Raw genomic sequence first — 27,386 nt, 5'->3', positions numbered from 1 at the left:
CGCAGGCAGATGCAACATCGCAAGAAATGCGAAGATCAAGGAGATTGGCGCAACTGCCTGTTGAATTCGGTATTACATAACACCCGAACCAGCACTTCCGTGATGGGCTGTTATCTTTCGCCCGCCCCAATTTTAAAAAACTATTTCATAAGAAAACTACCCTCACTCACTCTGCATTTTAACGTTAACACTGATGAGTGTTAATTATATAGTAATATATTTACTATATAATTGTGGATTTTTATTACTCAGATTGTTTTTCACGAAATTGTGAATCTATTAGCAATAATAATAATAATAATAGTAATACAGGCAGTCCCGGTTTACAGACGGGGTTCCGTTTTACGCGTCGTCAGTAAACCGAAAATCGTCGTAAACTGAAAAATCGTCGAAAATCGTCAAAAATCATAAGAAAACCTTACTTTTAATGCTTTGGGTGCATTGAAAATGATGTAAACTGCATTTTTATTGAGTTTTCATAAAAACCTTCAAATTATGATTATTCTGCCGTTTGGAGCCATATTTCTTCCGCCGGATCGGCATACGACAGCGTCGTAACCCCGAACATGCGTCGTAAAGCGGGAAATAATTTCTGATGAATATATTTGGCGTCGTAACCTCGGAACGTCGTAAGCCGGACCCGTCGTAAACCGGGGACTGCCTGTAATAATATCCTTTATTGGAATATACAAATACAATACACGCAATCTTGATACATAAGGTAACATGTTAAAAGTAATAATTGGCAGTATCCGCACAGTTGCTGAAGAAGTAGAAAAAAATAGAATTCATAATAATGGTAATGACAGTAATTATATGGAGAATAATAGTAAAAAAAATTTATATATTAAAAATGATAACAATAAAAAATACAGATTGCAGGCGATTAATTTCCAGCTAGGGACCTTAGGTGGTTACAGAAGTCGGGTCCAGAGGGCTAAATACGCATACTGAAAATTGCAGAACTCTACCATGATATTAATCACAGTAATAATAAAAAAAGTAAAAATACCAATAATAACAAGAAATGTAGAAATATATAATATAATAATAATAATAATAATAATAATAATAAGCCTCTCTCTTTCTTTGTGGCTGTGTACCAGGGGGAAATGGGCCGTTTTCTGTGGTTGGTGTCGTCGACATGGTATCTTTCCAGTCGGAGCTACTCTTTAGCAGGTAGGGAACTTTCTCATCTTTCTTTGCCGAAAGAAGCTTCTCTCTTTCCCGGCTATTAAGGGCTACAGAGTTGCCCTTGGCCAAGTCCTTCACTTAAAGGGTATCGGTCTCTCCTCACGGGAGATCTCCATGCTGTTTAGAAACTTAACAGTCGTGCCCTCCCAGGGAACTCAGTCCCCTGAATGGAACGTGACTCTTGTCTTAGGGAGCCTGACTTGTACACCCTACGGACCTTTACGAGAGTCGTCAGACAAGGATCTGACTTTCAAGACTGTATTCTTGCTTACCTTGGCATTGGCAAAGAGAATAGGTGGGCTTCATGGTCTTCCCTTCAATGTTAAGCACTCGAGGGTTGGAGATCTGTCACACACAAGTCTGTCCTTGAATTTGTAGCAAAGACTTTGAATCCGTTGGTCCCTGACTCCAGATTCGAGTCCTTTTGATCCCCTCCTAGAGGACTTGTTGACAGTGATTGGGACGAGATGCTACTGTGTCCAGTTAGAGTGCTGTGGTACTCTCTTAAGAGGACTTGACATCCCAGGCCTGGGTGTCGACAACTCTTTGTTAGTGCTGGCTCAACCAAGAAAGAGGTGTCCGAGAGCATGATTTCTTTCTGGCTTTGTGAGACAATCAAGCGAGTGCACTCTAAGCCCGATTTGGTAGACGGGAGTACATTCTGAGTACGAGCTCACGAGTTTAGGGTCAGTGGCCCATCCCTCACGTTCCGGAAGAACGTATTTGTTCCACAGGTGTTAAGGGCGGGAGTGTGGTTTCGACAAATCACATTCACATCCTTCTACCTTCGGGATGTTGCCCACAGGTCCTTGGACACATATTCCTTGGGTCCTATGGTGGCTGCTCAACAAGCTGTATAGCTCACTTGCTCCCTAAGAGGGACAGGTTGTATCCTCACTAAGGTGAATCGTAAGCAAGAAAGAATGTGTGTGAGTAATTGGCTTCCTCCTTTTTCTCTTTTACCCTTCTCGTAGGGCAGAGAGGCAAGTAGTAAGCCATCACATGCTGGACTGGCCTATCATGCAGGTGAGTCTTGATAACTGAGTATCCTGTCCATAATCTACAGTAGACTGTCAGGTGCAAGTCCTCCCACTCTCTCTAGGAAGGGGAGAGAGGGGTTGACAATAAAACACACCTATTGGTTTCATTAGCCTTTTATTGTCTCTGGCATTATGGGTTCAACCAAGCCTTTTTTGGAATAATGACACAAACTCATTAATTCACCCCTTGAAGTCTGGCAGTTGAACATCCCAAATGTTCAGTATGCCAGAGGCATGGGGCTCCTTCCTCAGCTCTTTGAAACTAGGAAGAGATTCCCCGGTGGGTAGAACTTCCAGTCGGTTCAGAGATTTACCCAGACTCCACCCTCCAGTGAGTAAGTCTCCTTTGCAAAGACTGAAGGTTTGTATTTGTGGAGGAACAAATATCCAAATTTTTAAAATAATTTGTGCTTTTCCTAACATACAAACCTGAAGGTCTTTACATTTATGGCCCACCTCAGCCACCCGTCATTCTGGTACCTGTGCTGAAAGGCAAAGTGCAGTACAGACCTATGAGTGGGTGGTGCTTCCCCCCCTGCTGTTGATAGCTAACGACCTTGCATGAAAGTTAAGTGGCTGTTCCAGCTTCTGAGCCCCTGTTCACTAATTAAATCCCACTGTAAACACCTTCAGGTTTGTGTGCTAGGAAAAATGCAAATACTTTAAAAATTTGCTATTTTTAAGTTTGAGCGGGAAATGGCCATTGAAAGTTAGTTTCAACAGGGTCGATTGGTAGGAGGAGGCAGGCGACTGCCACAGTCAAGTTGAGACATACTGCTGCCCTGTCTCTCTGGCCATTTTAAAGACAACTATTATTCTTGATCTGCTTTAACAGTTTTTCTTGGCCATTCCTCCAACATCTTTCCCAATATTTTTGTAAAATGCTCAAGTAGTTTTATTCCTTGTGTGATTTTCACGATACAGTGCATCCACTTTTCCTTTGAATACCTTCACTTCAAGGTTCTGTTCCTTGTGGTAATGATATACAAATGGAAATGTGCTTGGTTTAATGTTTGCTCCCTGTGCTTGTATGTATGTGTCCCCACAATGCAGCGTCTTGTGATGATATTCAACTTCTTGCCGTTTCATTGCAGAAGACTTCGGAGCAAGGAAGCCCTTCACTACCTGTGCCACTTTGAGTTGTCTTTTATGGATGTACTTTGTCCAGGGATACCCTAGACCACAGTCTGTATTCATATTTGTATCTCTTGAGAATGTGCGCACGTCACATTTTCTGACGCATTTGTTCCAGACAGGTGAAGGTTTTTACTTTCCAAATTCAGACGCTGTCTGTGTTCGAATGCTGCCCTTTCTTGTACGCTGTCATTTCTGCACACATTCTGAACCACTAACATCCCCAGCACTTGTTCATCAAGCAATAGTGCCCAAAACTCTACCAGGAACACTAAGGAAAGCACACAGAACATTAGTCCACTACGCACCAGCATCGATAATGCAGCGTCTATTCAGTGCGTTACCAGCTCATCCGAGGAACATATCAGGAGTGAGCGTAGATGTGTTTAAGAATAAGCTCGACAAATATCTAAGCTGCATCCCAGACCATCCAAGATTGGAAGATGCAAAATATACCGGAAGATGCCTTAGCAATTCTCTGGTAGACATCAGAGGTGCCTCTCACTGACGGACCTTGGGCAACCCGAACGAACTGTAAGGTCTGTAAGGTCATCAGACTTATCCAGATAAGGGCAGTGGACATTCTGAGGTTGATGTTTGGCACAACTCAGTATCTCCTTGGGGTAGCTGTGCATAACTTGGCATATACCCTGTGCCTTTCATATACTGGACTGAGCAGACTCTTCCCAGAACCTGTAATGGTGCTCAACCCTGATTGTTGCCCCATCAGTGATGATATTCACCCTAAGTTTAGACATAGGAGTAGTGACTAGGTTAGCTATCAAAAGTGTACCCTAAACTGACCTCACAAAGACATATGCTCTCTCTCTCTCTCATACATCTTTCAGTATGGTGCCTTATGAAAGTAATGTAAACACTTACCAAATTAGAAATATCAATGTTTACATAAAGCCAGTATCCCATGTGGTCATTTGTCTTGAAGGTCACTGCACCACTGCAGTGCTTGAGAGTAGCCTTATGTCAGCACTTGCAGGTGTAGGAACAGGAGTTGTGTCATCAGGTGTTAGCCTTAGGTCGAATTAGGCGTCCTGCTATGCTTGGGCGCAAGAGCTGGCTGAGGGATGTGGCATTGGAACAAGGTGGTAGATGGGTCAAGTGGATGGATGACACCGTAGCCATGAATTTAGGTCCATTTTAGGGTGAGGGGGGGACCCTTAAGGGAACCTTGTGCCTACTCTTGATGGAACTATCGAAGCTCGATTTTGTTGGCCCTCGCAAAAGGGTATTCTCCACAGGGGGTAGTGCCACCAGTGCGTGTCATGTAGTGCACTGTAAGCATTATTCTATAGGGTTCTGTGCAGCATCCCTTTGGCCCCTAGTGGCAACCCCTTCCTCCTCAACCCTCTCCTGACAGTTCTTTCATAATGCAGTGGTGAAAGGTTTGTCCTCCTGCTGTCATACCTTTCAGCTCTCAGTTTCCCTCCTTATAGGTCCCAGCTCTTGGCTTTTGGCATAAATTTTATATATTCCTTTTCTATAAAAGACTTTGAGTTTGTATATCTAGGAGAAATTCAAAGTATCTTCGATTTGCAAATTTCAATGTACACCGCTTCCTATTTCTTTTATAGATGTGTGCTTGGTAAGTGTTCCGATGTGCAGTTGCAAGTTGTAGATCCTTTCAAAGTGATTTGAAGTCGCCAGCAGCCTGTGTAGGATGCGTTGACGTCTACAGGACATATGCCATGAGTTTTCTGCTATCGTGTTACGTGTTGGGTGAGTGTTAAAACAAGTTTATGTACGTAAATGATGAATTGATGTGAAATAGAGAGATCGGGATACATATGATGAAGTCATACTTTTTACCAGATATGTATGTGACTTATATCACCCACAATGCCCTCTCTTAATTTCTTGATTTCTTCACGTTTCAGAAATGCCTGTCACTGCGAGGCCTAGATCCAAATCAAGGAAGAAAGTGAAGATATTCTGATGTCTGACCAAGATTCGATCTCAGTCCAGGTACTTACTGAGGTAACAATCATTTCCTCATTTTTTCATTTGTATAAACTGTATCATCCATAAATCTTTGATTGTTCTCACACAAATACAAACCTTTGGTCTTTACATAGAAGATTTAGCTTGCAAATGTGAGCTGGAATGGCTGTTAACTTTCGGCTGCCATTGTGTGAAGACGTCTGCTGCGCTCTCTGCCCAACTGCTGTTCGACTTTCTTTGTTGGTTTGTTGTGATACCTAAGTTTTTGTTTGTTTGCTTATATTCATAATGCAAATCCCTGACTTACATCAGCCTAAGTAAAGGAAACTATGTGTTATGAGGCACTGCCCAGAACTTAACAAATCATGTAACCGGTTCCTCTCCTCCATGGAAATAGACCCTCATACTTTATGTACGTTGTGCAGAAAGCACAACTGCAACCAATCAAGCCTGTGCAGTGAGTGTCGTGTCTGGCCTTTCGAACATTGGGTGCAGTTTGGCTAGATAAAGAAGAGAGAGAAGAAAGTTTCCCCAGTGTCATCAGAGTGCAATACTCCGCCAATGACACCGAGGATTCTCTGGTTCCTTCTTGCACCTGGCCAAGCTTCCTCCTGCTGTTGCCACTCCCAAGGGAGTGGTTTCCCCTTCGCTGTCTCCTACTGCTTCGTCAGTAGAGAGTTTAGCAGGGGAGATTGCCTGTCATGACTCCTCTCCGGTGGTCTCCATTCGCTCGGAGGGGGAGTTATTCCCCTCGGGGCGAAGAGAGAATGCCTCCCTTAACCTGACTCGTTTCGGGTGTTGTGGGGCAGGAGGGGCTTAGGGAGTTATGGCCTTCTGTAGGCCTCCTGGGAGAGCTGAGTGTAGGGGTTTGATATCCCACTTGAGGGCTTCCAGAGCCCTTTCTGTGACTGCTGCTACCGTGACTGTGACTATGTCAATGGTCATGATGCCTACCGGATTGAGGGGCCCCCCCAACGGAGGTGGTTCCTTTGGTCATACCTCCGGTAGTGTGTCCTCAAGTGATCCCTTCGACATCGTCTTCTCTTGGTGATGTCCTTCTCCACATCCTGTCGTCCAAGGCCTGCCATGATCGGAAGAAGTCGAAGAGGAATCGGAAGTTATCATCATTGTCTTCGTCTTTGTTCTGTGCTACCACCTCCTCCCCTTCTTCCAAAGCTGGCAAGCGGAGGAAAAAGAAGGCTGCCTCTCCAAGCTGTAAGAAGTCCCGTAGGGCTTCTGACGGCCAGCCTTCTTCTGCAGAAAAGGCTACAGGATCCCTCATTTGTGGCACTACTATTACTGCAACTCCCAATCTGTCTACTGACACAGGAGCAACCGTTGCCAGGGTTCCATGGATCCCCAGTGGACTGGCAATGGTCCCGGGAATTCACCTTCCTGGGGTGGTAAGGGTCCCTGGTCTACGGACCTGGGCTCGGCCCAGCAAGAAAGAGTGAGTTCACAGCGTGCAGGCGCTCACTCACCCCTGCCCTTTGTCATAAAGAAAAGGTGCAAGGGTCCTGGAACGGGGACGCTGGCTTACCGGTCCGCTCACCTGGGAAAGACAAGAGGAGGTCCCCCACCCAGTCCTCTTCCACTGTAGAGGCCCCAGCTTCTAAGAAGACTAGCACGTCTTTGTGACAGCAACCATCCAAGTTTGTGTGAACAGGACAGCTCTCCTTGACCTGTATGGCTGTCGTCTCCACGGGTTGATGACCGCCTGCGGGCCTTCCTCACCTGCTGGGGCTTTGACCTCTGGCAGGTCGATGAAGGGTGCTAGGCATCTCTCACCTGTTCCTGTTCCCTTCACCTCTTTGGGCTTTTCTGGGAGCCAGGAGCCAGACAGGCCTAGGGCTCAGGACCAGGAATGTTCACACTTCCATCCCAACCCAACCACAGAAGCATGTGCTCTGGTATGGTCATCAGACCAGACCAGTCATACGCTCGAGTGGTAGAGAGCTCGCCAGGGGGCTCTGGTGGGCATCTCTCCCCTGCAGAGGGAGTAACCCAGGAAGACCATGACCTGGAAGGGCTCGAGGGCCCTATACCCCAAGACTCTGACACCCCCGAGGTCCAGAGGAGTATTCAGAGATTGTCCGTTTGATACATCATTACAATGATCGCCTGGAAGAGACCATGGGTTTCCCCGTGGACTGTTCGTCAGGCCTCAGAGCTTTTTGGGGACCTCAAAAGGAACCCAAAGCCTCGATGGGCTTGCTGTGGTCGAGACTTGCTGAAGGGGTCTTGGACTAGGTGAACTCTCTTGTGTCTGGAAAAGACAGTTTGCTTAGGTCTAGTTGCTCATGCAAAACACTTCCTCAGCCTCTCACTGACTAAACAGGTTGACCCGGGACCTGGTTCGCCTGTGCCAGGGTCTGTCAGTGGATCGTCTCTGTGCGGAGGAAGTTTCCTTTTTGGAGCAGGAGGCAGCAGCACTGGAATTGATTGCCATGGCAGCATTCCAGACAGTCTCCTGGATAGATCTTTGGTCCTTTGCAGTGGCCAAGATCGCTTCTTCCTTTTCAGGATCTCACAACTCCAAGGAGGAAGCCACATTAAGGAGGCTGATGTTCTCTGAAGGTAGAGCCATTTCTTACCTAGCCCACCTGACAGCTAGCTTGTGGGCAAACCTGGTGCTCAAGAGGAGAGATGCTGTCTTGGCTCAGGTCACCAGGTTTGTTGGTTCCAAGTCAGCGTTGGTGCACAGGAATCTCAGGATGACCCTGGTGGCTCCCAAGCGGCCACATGCTGAATGGTATCCGTGCCTGCTAGCTCTACTTTACTGCATGTAGAGAGGTCTCACCAGGGCATGAAAGTACTGTCTCTTCACGCCTGGAGACTATCCAGCATCTCTTGCAAGTGAGAGGCTTTTCTCGTCGCACAGCGACAGAGATGTCTGGATACCTTCTTAAATCCTCTACAGCTGTGTACCAGGGAAAATGGGCTGTCTTCTGTGGTTGGTGTCGTTGCCTGGATATCTCTATGGTTGGAGCTACTCTTCAGCAGGTAGCGGACTTTCTCATCTTTCTTCGCCAAGAGAAGCTACTTTCTGTCTCAGTTATTAAAGTCTGCAGGGCTGCCTTGGGCCAAGTCCTTTGCCTGAAAGGCATCGATCTCTCTTCTTTGTGGGAGAAGCTTCAAACAGTCTTGCCCTCCTAGGGTGAGCTACACAACTTATTGAGCAGCCACCACAGGACCCAAGGAAAACATGTCCAAGGACCTGTGGGCAACGTCCCGAAGGTAGTGGGACGTGAATGTGGTTTGTCGAGACCACACTCCCGCCCTTAATACCAGATTATTATGTGCAAGTCCCCCCCCCCCTCTCTCTAGCAAGGGAAGAAGGGGGGCTGACAATAAAACAAACCTGTTGGTTGTATTAGCCTTTTATTGTCTTTGATACTTTTGGTTCATCCAAGTCCTTTTTGAAATAATGACACAAACTCATTGATTTGAAAGACCTGGAAGTCTGACAGGTGAACAACCCACATGTTCAACAGATTACAGGCAGGTGACTCCTTCCTCAGCTCTTCAAGACGAGGAAGCCTAGGTGAGCAGAACTACCAGGTAATTCAGAGATTACCCAGACTCCACCCACCAAAAAGTCAATCTCCTGTGTAAAGACCTTCAGGTTTGTACGTTAGGAAAAATACAAATTGAGAAATTTCTAGTTTTTTATGCTCTTTTGTTAATTTTAGTTTGCTTCAATGCAAATTTATTACTTGAAGAAGGAAGTGCCCCTCAGCATAACTAAAAGGTTGTTTGCAGCATACCTTTGGCCCTTAGGCACACCCACTTTTGTCAACAACCCAGATGCATCAAACATCATTATAGCTTGCATTTGGTCAAATGAGAGGATGAGACTATAAACTACAGACAATAAGAGTAAATAATGGTGTTTGTAGGGAAAAGGAAGGACGCGTCAGTGCAAGAGAAGTTTCAGATTCCTGTTCTGAAAGAATATTTCTCAAGGAAATGTACTAAGAACTTTCAATAATCAGAATCAAGGGACGATCAGACGAAGGATGTAGGCATACCACGCTTTGTTTAACAGAAAAATGTAAATTAATACATATAAATAGTAATGGACAGGAAATGGAAGATATGTTCCCATATGATCTCTTGTGTATACAGAAGCACTCATTTCTGTTTTAAAGAATGGATTTGTAGTCTGGACTCTGCAAATGCTGGTAGACTGCTGTTGTGTGCTTTCGCCTTTGGGGTGGGTGGGGAGACTCAATCATCATCGGCAATTGCCTTTCCCTCAGACTCGAGGTTCTCTTCATGTCATCATGGTAAGCTTTCAAGCTTGCTTCGAGTCAAATTTTCTTTCTCCCTCTGAGAGAAGTAGTGCATCGATCCCTCATGCAGCTTGTTCTCGCCTCATTTTCCCAGTCTATGGAACTGGGTTGATGGGCAGCAATGAGTTTGGAGTGCTCTACTTGTTTTTCTATGGTGGGATGACCTTAGAAACAGTTAATCACTGATTATATGGTAGTTTTATAAGTTAGTCATTATTTTATTTTTATTTTCTGCGTTAGTGAAATGGTATGGGTGTTACAAAATGTATAAAAAGCACATGTTTAATTTTATAAGATTCTTTTATAGCAAAGCATTCTTTATGTTTAAGAAGGATCTGTTCTTGTTGTGACGTCATAGGATGGAAATGGCGGGAGAGCAAAATGTAAACAAACACGGGCGGCGGAGTTGAACAGATTGTAGTACGGTAGAGAGAGCCCTCTGAAGGTTAGGTCGGTAATTTTGGTATGTAAGTCTGTTTTGTGGTTTTTGTTGTCGTAAGCTGGATTGTATAGTGAAAGAAGAACAACTTGAACAGGTGGGTGGATCGCGTAATTGAAGCATTTTCGGTCGGGTTAGGCTATGAAAATTTTCAAGTGGTACCAGAGCATGGTTGGATAAAAATGGACGGATCTGATGGTAAACTTTGGGAGATGAAATGGAGAAGAGACTGTCCGAGATTTAGCGGGACACAGGGCGATTATAAAGGATGGAGAGGACAAGTCGAAGATTGCCTTGTGGTGTGTGGAGAAGAAGTGAAATATCCGGGGATAGAGATAAGAATGAGCTTAAGAGGGAAAGCTTTAGAAGTAACAGAAGGAATAGATAGAGATGAACTTAAGGATAAAGAGGGTTCAAAGATAATCCTATCCAAACTAGACGAAGCATATCTAAAAGATACGTTGACAGAAAATTACAGTAAAATGAAAAACTATTTTAAAATAGAAAGAGAATCCAGTGAAAAGATGAGAGATTTTATAATTAGGTATGAAGGGGAAGCAAAAGGTTTTCATGTACTAGGACAATTGAATCTCACAGAAAATAAAAAACAAAAGGTATTAGCAGCTTGTGGTCAGGAAAAGTTGGAATATAAAACAGTGTGACAAATAATGAAAAGAATGTTTGAGGAATTAGGGAATGAAGAGGAGGGGGAATGGGTGGAATCAGAAGGCTGTGCAAATTTTGGGAAAGGGAGGGAAACCAAAGATATCGAGGAAAGGTGGATCGAGGTAGAACTGGAAGAAATCCTTTAAATAGAGAAGGGAAAGTAACGCTGCGTGCAATATGCAAATCGGAATGGCATTGGGCCAGAGATTGTCCTCAGAATTTTCAAAATAAGAAGAAATCAGAAACTGGACAACAAGAAAAAGTTTATATTGAAGTTAGTAAAATAGAGGAAGAATCTTGGGAAGAGGTTGACGCAATTTTAGACACAGGATGTAAGTCAGCAGTTTGTGGGGAATTGTGACTAGCACGCATTGTCGTGGGTTTGAATCAGGAAGAGTTGAGGAGAATGAATGATACTAAGAAAGAGTCTAATAAAGTATTTAATTTTGGTGAGTCATCACACAAGTCGACAGGAGTAATGGAAATACTGGTGATATTGAAAAAAAAGTTTTAATGAAGACAGAAACTTTGCAGGGTGATATACTATGGTTAATAGGTAAGAAAACCATGAGTAAAATGGGTATGACCATAAATTTAAAAGAGAATTGTGTTAAAATAGAAGTATTAGGGGAAATGAAGGTAAAGTTACGAGAAGACAGACAGGGCCATTTAAGAATACCAATTTTGAGGAGGAAGGTAGAAGAAGAATTGTTACTGGAGGGATGGAAGGGAAAGAGTCTAAGGGAAATTAAAGGTGCAGTGATGAAGTTACATCTACAATTTGGTCACAGAAATGGAGATAAAGTATGGAAGCTAACAGAAGAAGCACAGTGGAGTGATGGTTTGAGAGAGAAGGGAAAAGAGGAAATAAAAAAAGTTACTAACAGACTCAATCGCAAGTTGTGAGGTATGCAAAAGACATAAAAGAAACCCAGCTAAACCAGTAGTGGGATTTTCTTGGAGTAAGACATTCAATGAAGTTGTGGCAATGGATGTGGGAGAGATAGAAGAGAGAAAGTTCTTGGTAATGGTAGATATGGCAACAAGGTATTGTCAGGCTTTTTGGATAAAAGACAAGGAACCAGAAACTATTACAAAGACACTTTTTGACGTGTGGTTTGCTATATTCGGGGCACCTTTCTAAAATATTATCGGACAACGGGGGAGAATTTCCAAATGAAAAAGTAAGATGGAATATTAAAATATTAGCCACAGCAACTGAATCTCCATGGAGCAATGGATTGTGTGAAAAGACGTTAGGCATAATCAAAGAAAGCTTAAGGAAGATGAAAGATGATGAGGAAGTGGGTTGGCCCATAGCATTAAGATGGGTAGTGAGTGCTAGGAACTGCTTAATAAATAATGGTGGTTTCTCCCCTGACCAATTAGTATTTGGGAAAAACCCTTCTTTGCCTAATTTAATGGGAGAAGAAAGTTCAGGTCCTGCAAGCAGAGAGAAAGGTATGGAAGAAAGCATAGTTAGGGATACACTGAATGCAATGCGTAAGGCCAGAGAAGTGTTTATCAAAAATGAGTCTTGTAATAAAATAATTGCTTTAAACGAAAACATCAGAGAACGTAAATTTGAAGAAGCAGTAGTGGGAGACGAGGTATTCTATAAGAGAGAAAATGAAAATGAATGGAGAGGACCCGCTCAGGTAGTGGGAGTATCGGGCAAAACAGTCGTGGTTTAACATGGGGATTCTCTAAGAGAAGTAGCTAGAATAAATGTTACTAGGATTCACAGACTATCACCAGAAAAGGAGAAGATACCTAAAATAGACAAAACACACACAGTGAAGGATGAATCCCTTGCATCAAAGGAAGGGGATATAGATGGGCAGGAAGGATAGGAGGTGATAATTGGCTGGAGAAGGAATGCAGATATAGAAGACATTATAGAAAGAGATTTGGCAGAGGAAACACTGTAACAGTGAAGTAACAGAAGAAGGTGAGGTAACAGAAGATGCGCTAAGAGAAGAGATACCCAAATTCAGAAAGGGAAATAGAGTTAGAGCTATAAACAAAAAATACAGGAGTAGACTATACTGAGTCTTGCAGGAAAAAGATCAAGCAAATCTTGGGCTGATTCGTACAGTGTGGAAGACTCACAGTCAGGTGACAAGGGATGGGTTAACTTAAAGAGATTATAGTCATGCAGAAAAAACTGAAGATGAAGAAGAGGTCTTGCTAGGATTCGAAAAGAGAAGTGTAATGGAAGCTGACGAAAAAGAACTGCAAAGTTGGAGAGAAAACAAGGTATATGAGGAGGTAAGTGACAGTGAACAAAAAGCTAAATCTACAAGATGGAGAGTAACTGAAAAGGCGAAAGGCGGGGAAAGGATGTGTAAAGCAAGATTGGTAGCTAGAGGTTTTGAAGAAGAAATGGCTGAATGGGAAGAAGATGCTCCCACATGGAATGCCGAAATTTTAACATTTTGTTTGACGGCAATAAAACTGAAAGATTGGAACTGTTATACATTAGATGTAAAAACTGCGTATCTACAAGGTGATGAAATACAACGAGAGGTATATTTAAAACCACCTAGTGAAGATGGTTGGAGTGAATTATGGAAATTGAAGAAAACTGTTTATGGGCTCAAAGATGCAGTAAAGGCATGGTATTGTGAGGTGGTAAAAGTGGTGGAGCTTAAAGGCGAGAGGAGTAGATTAGAACCTAATATATTCTTTTGGAGGAAAGACAATAAATTGAACGGTATTTTACGTACACATGTAGATGATTTTTGTTGTTGAGGAAGTGAAGGACTTTTAAAGGAAACACTTGGGAAATTGAAAGGGAAATTGCAAGTAGGAGAACAAGAAAGTAAAAGTTTGAAGTACATAGGAGTAATAGTAGAGCATAAGGAAAGTGGAGTTTGTCTTAATCAGTGGCAGTATATAAATTCTATTAAGAGAACCAGAAGCTGGAAGATTTACAGTTGATAGAGTATTAGGACAAAAGGAGTTAACGGAATATAGATCAGTGATAGGACAATTGAATTGGGTATCGCTACATACCATGCCAGAAGTATCATATGATGTTAGTGGATTAAGTAACGCTTTTAAAGAGGGAACGACTCAAGATATGTGAAAGCTGATTAAAATAGTGAGAAAAACTAAGAGCGTAATGGGAGAAGTGATAATAAGTGAGTCAGGAGAAGAAAAGATTTATTGGGAAGCCTATGCAGATGCTTCATTCGGGAATATTGAAGATGGTCATGCTCAATTAGGTTATGTGATATCATTGACAGATGGTAAGAGGAGAAGGCCCTAAAGGAGGTGAGATGGATAAAAGGAAAGCATCAAATAGCTGATGTATTGACCAAAGCTGGAGTTTCAGGAGAAAGTATTAGAAATTATGTAGAGGATAAAGAATTGGAGAATAATGTAGATTAGAGGGGATTAGGATAAGAAGCGCTGGAGGGGAGGGAGAAGGAGATAAGTGTGATTATATGTTAGTTTTATAAGTTAGTCATAATTTTATTTTTATTTTCTGCGTTAGTGAAATGGTATGGGCGTTACAAAATGTATAAAAAGCACATGTTTAATTTTATAAGATGTTTTTATAGCAAAGGATTCTTTATGTTTAAAAATTATCTGTTCTTGTGACGTCACAGGAAGTGACGTCATAGGAAGTGACGTCATAGGATGGAAGTGGGGGGAGATAGCGAAATGTAAACAAACGCGGGCAGCAGAGTTGAACAGATTGTAGTACGGTAGAGAAAGCTCTCTGAAGGTTAGGTCGGTAATTTTGGTATGTAAGTCTGTTTTGTGATTTTTGTTGTCGTAAGCTGGATTGTATAGTGAAAGAAGAACAAAGGTGAACAGGTGGGTGGATCGCATAATTGAAGCATTTTCGGTTGGGTTAGGCTAGGAAAATTTTCAATCATCCCTCTTCTTTTCAGCGCAGTCATTTGGGATCACACTGAGGGGGTTTTTGCACAACTTGTTCGCACGGACTGTTGGCTTTCGTTACCTGGCCTACGGGTTGGGTTAGGTTTGTAGATGATCCATGAGTGTTCTTCCTATCTTTCCTTGGTCGGGCGACCAGAGTGATAGGGAAACACTTCAGCTCTTCCGCAGCGGTCTTTTGGGATTGCACGGGAAGGGTTTATGCAGGCTGTTCACAATGCTCATTCATTCCTGAAATCTTTGTTTTTAATTGAGTTTTTTTGTGGAACCATGAGTTGATGTTCCTGGTTGAGGTAACACTGCAACCTGTCTGTCCCCAGCTCATGGGGGCTGTTAGAGTGGGGTTAGCACAACCTGGACACTGTTGATGGGTTTTGTGGAGTTCTCCATCACCTCGGATCTTGGTGGTCAATCCCCGGGCTGGCCGATCCTGGGGCTGGCCAATACCTGGGCCAGCCGATAACCATGCTGTCTGGCCAACACCTGAGCCTGACCGTCCCTGAGATACCGGTTCTGTGGTCAGGGATTCCCTGACGCTACCTGTGCTCCATGCAAAGGTGCTACTGCTATCCAGGCTGACTGATCCAGTCAACGGACTGCCAATCCGGGACCCCCCTGCTGCTACCCATGCTCTTTGCAGGGGTGCAAGCGCTATGTGGCTCTCTGAGACTCAGGGGTGCCGGTCCGGCCTAGCTAGCTAGACTCTCTAGGCCAGCCAAGGTACCTGTATTATCTGTACAGGATCTTTGGCTGGCAGGGTTCCAGAGAAGTGACAGGGGCCATGCAGTCCTGTTATCCAGCCTTATGAGGAAATACTGTATGTACTTGTACTGGTCTTAGAACTGAATGGGTATGCCCGAGTGGGGAGCAGTCTTGTCAGGGTTTTCAACTGGGCTCCTCCTACAGGAGGGGTCTCAGCTCTGTCAGTGCTTGAAATGGTCCCGAGGGTTCTGTGCGCCAGAATTTAGATACCAAGGTTCAGAGTCCGCTATTTCTAGAGGCCATCAAGCCTGGTTGTGAGCCAGATGGCCTTGGGGAAGCATTCGGACTTTTTCTGCAGATTTTCCCTGCCACGGAGAGAGCTCAGGCTCTAGCTTAGTTGCCTTGGTCATACCTTACTAGTGGTGTTATGAACCATTGACTTCCACCGGTATCTGTACAGGCAGTCCACTCAGGACCAATCCAGTGTAGTGACTCTACCTACGCCTACAACTCATCAAGAGGTCTTTATGTCAGTCAGTGCCAGCTGATACCACAAGCAAATTTGAGTTTCTCTCTCTCTCTCTCTGGTGCCACAGGCGAAGATGACCCAGAGGAGGAGGCGATATTCAAAACACTGCTGTCTGTGGGTAGACTTTGCTGACAACCTGGCGCACCAGGTAACCTCCAGATAGATAAATCTCAAGAAATAACAACTGCCTTACAGGGGAAAAACTGAAATAGCAAAGAACCAAGAAACGAATACAAATGCTAATATGGATACCACTTGTTCAAATTCATTTGAGATATTAAAGCAAAAGACAAGGATGATTATGTGAAAGGAGAAGAGATCACTCCATCACCAGTGAATGGTGCAGCAAGAGTAAACGAAAAAGAACGATACAGTAAACCTCCCCATATTCGCGGGGGATACGTACCACATCCCCCTGTGAATAGCTAAAACCTCCGAATACTTAGAACCCTTCTAAAAACACTCAGAACTGCCTATTTTGACAGCTCAAAGAGACGCAACACTAACTAAAAATGCTTGTACAGGTATTATCCTACTTACGATGGGGTTAGGTTCCTAAAAAAAAAAAAACATTTGTTGGAAAAAACATAAGAAATACCAAAACGTATCTCAAACATAGCCTAGCCTGCACTAGGGTATTCAATACCATGTATACATATATGGTAGCCTAGCCTACACTGCATAAAGTATACTCTATACATACACGGTATAGTAATTATTAATATCAGCTAATTCTGGAGGTTCATGCAGACTGACTTATGAGAATTCAAAACAAAGAGAAATTGAACAACAAACAAGATTTAGCTTAGCCTACACTATGGTATGTCGCTGCCTGATTGTACGCTGCTGCTGCCTGCGCCAGCAGGAAATTTAAAAATATTTTCTAAATATTGTCAGATCGGCATTAATTGCTCACCCCACTGCAAAATCGAATTACTGTAAGGCGAATTATCGTAACTAGAGCACTGCCCGAGTATTTTAATAGTTTTATCACAAAAAGTGCATTTAGTCATGAAAATGAGATGAAAATACAGTAATCGGTGAATGTTTCTCAGTGAAAAATATTGTGAATGGGCAAATTTTCAGCAAATATTGTGTATACATGTTCCATAGAGAAATCCGCGAATCGTGAGACCATGAATATGTGGGGTTTACTGTAATTGTACAAAGCCAGATAAAACAGGAACTACAATAGAAGAATGCATAGATTAAAATTTGTGCTGTATAAATGGTAATGAAATCAGCACACGGAACATTTTCTTCATCAGATATAGCAGACAGACTAGATTGGAACTCAGTTGATGACTTATACATTAGTGATCATTTCCTACTATTCATTTCCTTTTTACAGAATAATCCTACAAAGCATTTCCACCATTATAACATTAATGGAGCAGATTGGGAGCGACATGCACGTCAGGAACATTCCACTAAAAATTTTTGGACCCATGGGGCGGTGGTTAGTGCCGTCAGTACAACTTAAGGTTCATTGCAGCACGGCCCTTATCAGCAACCCCTTTCACTTTTTTTTTTTTTTACTATACCTCTGTTCATATTCCCTTTCTTCCATCTTCCATTCCACCCTCTCCTAACAAATGATTCAGTGGAACTGTGAGGTTTTCCTCCTGTTACAGCTTTCAAACCTTTTTACTGTCAATTTCTTTTTCAGCATTGAATGACCTCATAGGTCCCAGTACTTAGCCTTTGGCCTAAATTTCATATTCTTTTGTATTTGTAAAGTTTTGCCAATTTCATTAAAAACTCTGCAGATATGACAATACCAAAGTCAAAATGTCATCCAACCAAACATGGTGGTCAGACAAGTTGTCGGAACTGATAAAACTAAAACGCTCGGTAGGGAGAAGACTTGATTGTTGGAGTAGAAAATGCAATAAAATTGAAAAACATTACCGATATTAGAAGGTAATTTATAAAAATTAGTCTTACTAATAGAAATTGATATACTAAAGCCTGTATACAACAAAATAGCTGCAAAATTCGTAAAAAAGTAATCCAAGGAAGAATAATTTCATGGAGGAAATATGTATTAGATCTTTCTAATAATACTCACATTAAAATATATGGGAAAAATTCAGAAAAATAATTGGTACCCATGTTAAACCACGTAGACATGCCATATTAAAAGAAGGGAAAAAAATACTAGATCCGAAAGAAGTAAGTAATGTAATAGGTGAGAGCGTGGCAAATGTAAGCAGTGATAAAAGTTTTGATGAACATTTTTTTCATAAAGAAAATAAGATGGAATTAATTCCAGTAAATTCTGAAACAACGGAAGATATTTAATATAATAAAAAATTCTGTATGGAAGAATTGGATTTTGCTCTTTCGAACAGTAATAAATCTGTTCCTGGAGGTGACAATATTTGCTTTGAAATGAGCCACCTCTTAACACCTTTGGCGAAGTCAAACTTATTACAATTTTGCAATCATTTATGGCTTTGAAACTTTAGTTTCCAGATGAATGGCAAAATGCAATACCCATTCCTAACCCCAAACCTGAAAAAATCCCAGTAATGTAAAGAATTATAGACCAATTTCCTTAACAAGTTGTTCGTGCAAGTTGTTGGACAAAATGGTAAATACACAACTCACTTGGCAAATTGGAGAAAAAAAAATTTTGTGCCTCACCCAATTTGGTTCACGACATAATAGATCCACATTAGATTCTCTGACCAGTTTGGAAGACCAAGTACGTATACTTTATCTAAGAGGCATACGACACTACATGGAGGTATGAAATATTAAAAGCAATGCATAGAAATACCATGTGTGGCCATTTACCAAAACTTATCGAAAACTTTATGACAGATCGCACTATTCAGGTGAGAGTTGACGATGTTTTGTCCAAAACTTTCCCACTTGAAAGTGGAGTTCCACAAGGAAGCGTCCTTAGTAACACATTGTTTACATTGGCAATTAATGATACTGGTGATGATCTTTCTACCGGGATTAAAAGCAACCTTCATTTGGATGATTTTGCCATATGCAGTGTTATGTGTAAAGCATGCAGAATGAACTGTTAATAAAACCGTAATAAAAATAAACTAATGGGCCTCATCTGTAGGCTTTAAATTTCCCATAGAAAAAACCCAAGCAGTCAGGTTTTATAAGAATAAAAATTGGAAAAGGTGAAGAAATAGATCTAAAAATCAGAAACCATAATATTCCACCCAGCTAAACAGCAAAATTTATAGGATTAATATTTGATGCACACTTGAATTGGAAAAGCCATATAGCATAAGTAAAATCAAAATACAAAAGAGCATTATATAACCCTTATTAAAAAACAGTCTCATACTAATTGCGGAGCTGACAGACATACCCTTACTATACTGTATAAAGCAATAGTGTTGTCAATCATTGATTATGGAGGCGAAATATATGGTTCAGGATCAGACGCAACACAAAACATTAGATCCAGTTCACAATGAAGGACTAAGAATATGCATAGGAGCATTTAGATCCTCACCAGCCTCCTCTGTACAAGTTGAAAGTGGCAAACTACCACTGTTTCTCCATAGAGAATTAATAACAATGAAAAGTGCATTAAGAGTCAAGACAAGTGATTCATGTCAAGAAGACTATTCTGAGACATTTTTACAAACAATCATTCACCACCTTTCTCAGTTACAGCTAATAGATATTATTATATGAAATTACGTGTCTATGATTTTGAGATGTCTTTATTTCTTACAGATGACTCTTGTGTTCTGTATTTTGATATAATTTTCAGCTATTTCATATGTTTTGAGGCGACTTTGTCAAATTCACCCAAGAATTACATACAGTACATTTTGCAAGAATGATCTAAGGTGTTTATATTGTGCGAGCATTGTGAAAATGTGTTTGACTATTTTCTGTTGAAGAAGGTAAGATTCTTTCTTGGTATGTTTTGTACTGTTATTGTGATAGAGAATTATTATTTTGATAAGAGGTGGATAATATCTCATATAGTGAGTTCTGATGAGTCTTCCTGCTAACTGTATTTTACTAAGTGCATACAATTGTGACTTGGCAGTGTTGCCTTTGAAGAAGTTTTAGAAAGACGTGAGTTTAGCCTTTTTTTAAAAGTGAAGGTAATCTTTTGAAGGACTGATATAATCTTTAAAGTGATTTCATGATAAAGTTTTGTAAATTAATCTTGGTTAAGAAATACTTAATTCTTACACTGTTGTCAGATAACAGTAAATCTTTTTGAGATTGTGAACTCTGCTACAACTTTTGAACTTAGAAATAAATTTGTCTGTTTAAAGTTTTAAAAGCACAGTGGTTCATTTTGACCACCAGTGATTACAGAAATTAATGTATGTGATCAAGGTAAGTGATATATCTGTCTAGTTCTCCTTTATCAAAGTGAAATAGAACCCGGGAAACCGTTATAGTGTTTGTTGAAGTGATGCCCATTTTCCACTAGTCTGTTTATAGCTTATTAGTTGTTACCTCCTTATTAGTTGTTACCTCACCCATAACTTGATAAAGTTAGATTGATTTTTTCAAGTGATAAGCGAGTTTTAAGGGATCACTGTACCTTTAGAGTATTCAGTCTTAATATTTTTCTTATGAGGTTTCAAGTGTCTGGCTGAAGTGAGGTAACTTTTTGGTCTTATTGTGTAATAACCAGGTACTTGATCACTTTGTGACAATATGTAGATACCTTTGACAGTAAAATTACTACCCCATTAGACTATGCATAAAACCAAAACAGAACATATCAGTTCTCTCTACCTGACTGAAATAAGCTTGTTCGTCAGATTAAGTTTTCACTCCACACTGTATAATTATGGAAAATATATAGAAATATGCTGGATCCCGGAACCATGTAGGAAACGAAGAAGCTGATAAAGCAGCTAAAGAAGTACAGGCAGTCCCCGGTTTACGACGGTTCCGGCTTACGACGTTCCGAGGTTACGACGCTTTTCAAATATATTCATCAGAAATTATTTCCCGGCTTACGACGCATGTTCGGGGTTACGACGCGTCAACGCCGATCCGACGGAAGAAATATGGCCCTAAAACGGCAGAATAATCATAATTTGAAGGTTTTTTGATGTAAAACTCAATAATAATGCAGTTTACATCATTTTCAATGCACCCAGAGCATTAAAAGTAAGGTTTTCCTATGATTTTTGACGATTTTCGACGATTTTCCGGCTTACGACGATTTTCAGGTTACGACGCGGCGCAAGAACGGAACCCCCGTCGTAAACCGGGGACCGCCTGTATTCCATATGACAAGAACAAATGTAAACATCGTTGCTAGTGACTGTAACAGAAATAAAAACAAATATTTAAAATTAAATGGCAGAATTTATGGAATGAAGAATTAAAATAATATAGTCAGCAGTGCCTGACTATATTATTAGTGAAATTTTGTTAGAATCTTCAACATTTTCAGTTGGACTAATTTTAATATTTTTCAAGAATTTTGGTTTAATCAACTGAATATAAAAATTCAAAATAAATAATGAAAATATGCAAATCGTATGGATTTTTAATGAACGTTTTAAGATACAAATTTTAAGAATCTTATTGAATTTATCCTGATTTTTATATCATTGCTAACATTTGTTTTGTATACGTAAACGTACGAATGTATTGTATGTGTGCATACCAATGTAAAAGAAGCTTTGTATATGTTAATATGTATTTTAAATTTCATTTTCATTCATCAAAGTGCTGAATGACCTCATTGGTCCCAGTGCTAATATTCCATTCCATTCAGACCCTGTGAGAGCTGATAATCAGCTCAGTGGTTTGGTTGAACTATTTTAACAATGACAATAATTCTCCAGTTGCGACTTTGTCTCACCTCTAATCACTTTTCCTTCGTCAGAAAGGTGGTGAGGGGGAGAACAGAAGGCGGAATGCAAGGACAGCATTCTTTCCCTGTGGTTGTCGTTCGTAAAGGAGTGTTAATCTCTTCTGGGTACCTGTCAACTCTTAATTTTTTCCGGTCCATTTTTCTCGCCTTATGTGCGGCTTGCAGTGGGACCTAACCCTTAGTAGGGGTGTGCGGTGCTCAAGGTTGGCACTAGAAGTCGATGGAGAACGACTTCTCTCTTCTTTTGAGGGACTGGAGAATACACCCATTCTATTCGTCTCGAAACAACTTTCTCTCTTCTTTTTTCCTCAAGGGGACTATTGGTTTCAACTGACAACCTGATGTTTTTGAATTTTTCGGGCAAACCCAGTCTTTTCCAACCAAAGAGTGAACACCTGGGTTGCTGGTTTGTGGCAGAAAGGAATCTTTATCCAAGGATGCTTGCGTTATCAAACTCGGAGGGTGCGCACAAATTCTTGTTGTTTCAGATGCAACGTGTTTGAGGTTGTCACCTTTCTTTAGTTCCCTGTAGAGGCGGGTTCTGAGAACCCCCTCTCCTCCTGTCATGACTTAGTCTCATGAAGTTGTGTCTTCAGGTGGCAGACTACGACAGGACGACAGAAACTGTACATGGGAGTGCCAGCTAGTTTCCCCAGGGATGCTTTCATGGTCAAATGCGTCCAGTGAGGGATAGGAGACACTTCTGGGCACTGCTGAAAGTGGTGAGTCTCTTTAGAGGGGTGGACTAGATCCTTTCAACGCCAGCTCTACAATTGGATACGGGTAATGGACATTGGTCCCTAATCACTGGCTACTGTTTGGCACAACTAGTAGCTCTGCAGCTCGTTCTTCTCCATGCTTACTTCGGTTTAAGCATAGAGAAAAGGTTCTTTCCTGGAAGACAACTTTGAACGGTAAGTCTTTATTGTCGTTTCACCTTTTCAGAATGTAGTCAGCAGAAGGTTGCTCTCTCTTGTGCCCATGGTGAAATCTTGGACTCCCTGTGTGTCCCTGGCAAGTAATTTCTAGACCTGCTAGCTATGTGGTTCGAGGTCCTAAAGAGATACTCATCTTTAGTTAACCTTGGATTCAGCCACTCATAGTTGGTACAGGCAGTCCCCGGTTTATGACCGGGGGTTCCGTTCTTACGCCGCGTCGTAAGCCAAAAATCGTCGTAAACCGAAAAATTGTCGAAAATCTTCAAAAATCCTAAGAAAACCTTACTTTTAATGCTCTGGGTATATTGGAAATGATGTAAACTGCATTTTTATTGAGTTTTTCATAAAAAAAACCTACGAAATTTTATTATTCTGCCATTTTGGAGCCATATTTCTTCCGTCAGATCGGCGTACGATGCGTCGTAACCCTGGAACATGTGTCGTAAACCGGGAAATAATTTCTGATGAATATATGTGAAAAGCGTCGTAACCTCGGAACGTCGTAAGCCAGACCCGTCGTAAACCGGGGACTGCCTGATCTTTAGGCATTGATAGTTCTGGCACTTCATGCTTGGATGTTTTCAAGCCTCTCTCATGGTGAGAGGGTTCTATCCCCGCTCACCATTGGAGTTCTCAGATATTTCTGCTCCTTGAGCATATGTCTACAAGACTAGAATCATCTCCAATTATTGATGTGAAGACGAGGTATCTGTGGTCAGAGCTTTCGGCCAGCAGATAGTGGCGTTTAGCTTACAGCAGGCAGCGTTGTTTTGCTTACCTACCTTTGCCATAAAGGTTCTTTCTGCCCTGGGTTTTTGGAAAGACTTGATCAACCCTCAACTAGGGTTTGATGCTAGGAGTAAATCTTTGCTTTTCAATGGAGATCTTTTGCACTCCTGAGAAGCTATAATGGTCTCTCTCTCTCTCTCTTGTGGATTCAAACCCTGGAGAGTCATGACTCTTTCCTTTAGGAGTTTGACTCGTAGCCTGCATGAGTCTTTTGAGGGGTTATCAGACTTAGGTCTGAATTCAAAGACTGTCTGGTTTAGTCATGACTTCAGTAAGGTATTGGCAAGTCATCTGGGCTCTCGTATATTGGCACTTGGGAGGATGGAATCTGTTTGTTCAGGACTTTCCCAAATTTTGTAACCAAGATAAAGAATAGTCGGTCATAAACATGTCTCATTGGCCTCTTTGAAGAACCCCAGAAGAGAATTTTGCAAGATACTACTGAGTTTGGTTGAGTGCTGCAGTAGTATCTTGAAGGTACTGAAGGTACTGACACCACAGGGTTTGGATGTCGACAGCTCTTCGGTTAGTACTAGCAGAACAAAGGAAGGCATCTTTTCAGTACACTTCCTCCTAGCTGTGTAAGTTGATCCTTGGGCATCTTCTCTTCCAGGGTGGAGAAGAACTGCTGCCCAGATGAGAGCTCATGATAGTTGGGGCATCATCCTATCATTTGCTTGCAGTAGGAACCTGTCAGCTTTTGGTTATTACATGCAGAGAGGCGATTGGGTACGATCACCTGCACATTGTCTTACCTGCGGGACGTTGCCCACTAGCCTTGGACGCACTTTCCATGGACCATGGGTGGCTGCTCAACGGGTCAGTTAGCAAGCCTAGCTCCCTTTGGGGCAGGTAGCACCTCATCTAGGTATCCAGTTAGCAGTCAGTGCAGAAATTTGTCCAGGCTCCGCCCACCAATGGGTAAGTTTTTTATGTAAAGAATGAAGGTTTGTATTTTTGTGGGAATAAATAGTAAATTTTAAAGGTGATTTGTGGAGTGCAGACCAACAGGTAGGTGGGCTTCCCCAGCCTGTTGGTAGTTGACTACCTCGTCCATAAGTTTGAATGGCTGTTCCACCAGGGGTCGCAAGCTAAAATCCCTATGTAAAGAATTTCAGGTTTGTTTGTTAGGAAAAATACAAATTACTTTTAAAATGTGCTATTTTTAAAAGAAAAATATCCACGGTGAAATATTTGGAAGCTCAGATTTCTGATAATGCTTCCCAAGAGAACTGAGATAAGTAAATTATTAACAAGTAGCTCCTGAAAACTTATGTTTAAGCATAAAGGCTAAAGTTTTCAAGGTCACTGAAGCTCTGTAATGAGGTAGATGATAATCTTATTAACTACTATTGACAAGACTATTACCGGGCCTTTTGTTAATTAAGTGGTACGGCATTATTTCAGTGAGTACTTGAGGCATACAGCGTCACTTAACATCCACATTACAAGTTGCTTGACAGCAAGATTATGTCCATCAGAGTGGAGAGTCTTGTGAGACACACGACAGAATGAGCAAAGCAATTCCAATGACCTGTTGGTTTATGGACACTCGTGTGGACATCTGGAAGACTTGGGGACCAAAGTGTCTGTGGAGATCATGACCTCAATATGGGCTCAATATGATTGTTGGGTTTGCTATGAACAATAAATTTAAAGCTCCATTTTTATGCAAATTTTTATCTAATAATCTTTTATCTTCTCATATTTCAGACTTTCCGTCCTTGAACAAGAAGTCGTCAGTTTACGTTGTCAAGGTTTCAGAAATGAATGGTCACCCAGCGGTGAATTTAAGTGCAAGTTCCTGATAAAAATTCTAGTTATCAGATTTGTGCACTGGTGAAAGGAGAAAAGGGAGGAAATAAAATAAGAAAAAAATAAGAGTGATAGAATCAATGAATAACATTAAAAGATACGTTGGTAACCCTGTAAATACCAAACGACTTTGAAGGACCAAAGGCTAAAATGAGCATCTTGGAATATCAGTTGAAAAGCGAGACTGAGGATCCAGTATCCCTGTCTCTCATCAAGAATGAAAATGTGGGTTTAGTGGGCAGTGATTTCCCAGCCAGCTATACCTCTGTCTCCTTGGATCCAATGATGGAAATCAAAGCAGAAATGAAGACGGAAGTTGAGGTGTGTTATGAGTCTGATGATGACATGGACTATCACTGTGAGGATTTTACGTCAGCATTCGGAGACGAAGGCGATTCGCTGCCAATCAGAAAGGAAGTTGATAAGGGGAAGCCCTTCGTGTGCAGGGAATGTGGGAAAGCCTTTTCCTGGAGGAGCCATCTGGAACAACATTTCCGTATCCATACTGGGGAGAGGCTGTATACGTGCAATGACTGTGGGAAGTTGTTCCCCTATAAGTCAAGTCTTAAGTTTCACATGGCGATCCACAGGTGGGAGAAGGCCTTCACTTGCAAGAACTGTGGGAAGTCATTCTCCCAGAAATCAAATCTCAAGACCCACATGGTGATCCACACAGGGGAGAGGGCCTTCGCCTGCAAGGACTGTGGGAAGTCGTTCTCCCAGAAATCACATCTCAAGCGACACATGAGGATCCACAGTGGGGAGAGGGCCTTCTCCTGCAAGGACTGTGGGAAGTCGTTCGCCCGTAAATCGTCTCTCGAGAGCCACAAGAGGATCCATCTTGGGGAGAAGTCATTTGCTTGCGATGAGTGTGGGAAAACATTTTCCAGCCTGAAACAACATTTCTTGACTCACATGGGTGAGAAGCCCTTCAGATGCGCTGACTGTGGGAAGGTGTTTTTCCAGAAGCCACCTCTGAAGGTCCACTTGGGAGAGACGCCAATTGTCTGCAAGAACTGCAATACCTCTCTCTCTTTGGATCCATTGATGGAAATCAAGACAGAAGTTGAAGTGTGTTATGAATCCAATGGTGACATGAAACATCGCTCTGAGGATTTTATGTCAGCCACTGGAGGTCAAGACAATTCGGCACACGTCAGAAAGGAAGTCGATAAGTAGTCCTTCGTGTGCAGGGAATGTGGGAAAGCCTTTCCCTGGAGGAATGACTTGGAGTGACATTTTCGGATCCATTCCGGGGAGAGGCTTTATGTATGTGATGAAGTAGCATCTCAAGAGCCGTACCAGGGCCCGCACAGGGGAAAAGCTGTTTGCCTGCAGGGACTGTGGGAGGATATTCTCCTAGAAGTCAAATCTCAAGATCCACCCCAGGATCACACAGGGGAGAGGCCGTTAACCTGCAGAGACTGGGGGAAGTCATTCTTCAAGAAGAAGATATTCGATCGGCACATGAGGAGGCATTAAAGTCACTGACTGACTGCTGCTGTCTTCCAACGATTCATTGACCAGAGTCACTGATTCTGATCGTAGATGCACTTTTCTTCTTTTGTAAATCTCATTACGAATTTGACCCCTGTAGGCTAATTGTTATATAGTTATAGAATTTACAATTTACAATTCAATAAATTGTTTTTATATCAACGGTAATGTATAATAAAGAATTTATCAGACATCCAGCAATCTGACTATGAAGAGAAATACAAGGTACTTTGTCTTAGAAAAGCTGTGTTTGAGGACTAGAACAGCTGGGCACTGTCATTGGACAGATTTAATGTAGATGAATATGTTAATGTGGATGAATATATATATATATATATAATACAGTCTGACCTCTTAAATCTGGCTTTCCATGGTTTGGATTTGAAAGCGATGAAGTGTTAAGTGTGATTTCTTTGTAAATTCGACTGACTTTTATCAATTCTATTCTTCCTTGTCAAAGAACAACAGGTCTTTCTTCCAACTGACTAAAGCGGTTTGTTTACATCCTGGTAAATGATGATCAACATAGAGGGTGCTGATGCTTGGTGGTAAATTTAAAAATGAAACAAAGTAAAAAGAGACAAAACTGAGAATCATGTTTAGACTAATATTTTAACACCTCTCCTTGATGAACAGTT

The 27,386-nt window shown here is 41.7% G+C and overlaps 2 protein-coding genes across 7 annotated transcripts in view; one reads left to right on the top strand and one right to left on the bottom strand.

The window, feature by feature from the left end:
* Positions 1-26,910, top strand: part of LOC136838238 (zinc finger protein OZF-like) — a 36,925-nt gene extending 10,015 nt beyond the window's left edge. Inside the window, exons 2-4 of one of the 6 annotated variants that reach the window (XM_067103102.1) lie at positions 4,958-5,102; positions 5,261-5,348; positions 25,150-26,910. In XM_067103102.1, coding sequence (XP_066959203.1) covers positions 25,402-26,430 — 1,029 coding nt within the window. In that variant the 5' untranslated portion in view covers positions 4,958-5,102; positions 5,261-5,348; positions 25,150-25,401 and the 3' untranslated portion in view covers positions 26,431-26,910. Of the gene's footprint in view, positions 1-4,957; positions 5,103-5,260; positions 5,361-14,383; positions 14,483-25,149 lie in introns of those variants that run through there. The other 5 variants (XM_067103101.1, XM_067103106.1, XM_067103104.1 and 2 more) reach the window with 5 other exon arrangements.
* Positions 1-27,386, bottom strand: part of LOC136838228 (zinc finger protein 271-like) — a 526,618-nt gene that overhangs the window by 385,136 nt on the left and 114,096 nt on the right. The window lies entirely within an intron of this gene.

This window comes from Macrobrachium rosenbergii, unplaced genomic scaffold (assembly GCF_040412425.1).
Source record: "Macrobrachium rosenbergii isolate ZJJX-2024 unplaced genomic scaffold, ASM4041242v1 282, whole genome shotgun sequence".
Classification (NCBI taxonomy): Eukaryota; Metazoa; Arthropoda; class Malacostraca; order Decapoda; family Palaemonidae; genus Macrobrachium; species Macrobrachium rosenbergii.
The sequence above is the reverse complement of the archived record's forward strand: the minus strand, read 5'-3'. Positions and strand labels throughout refer to the sequence as shown.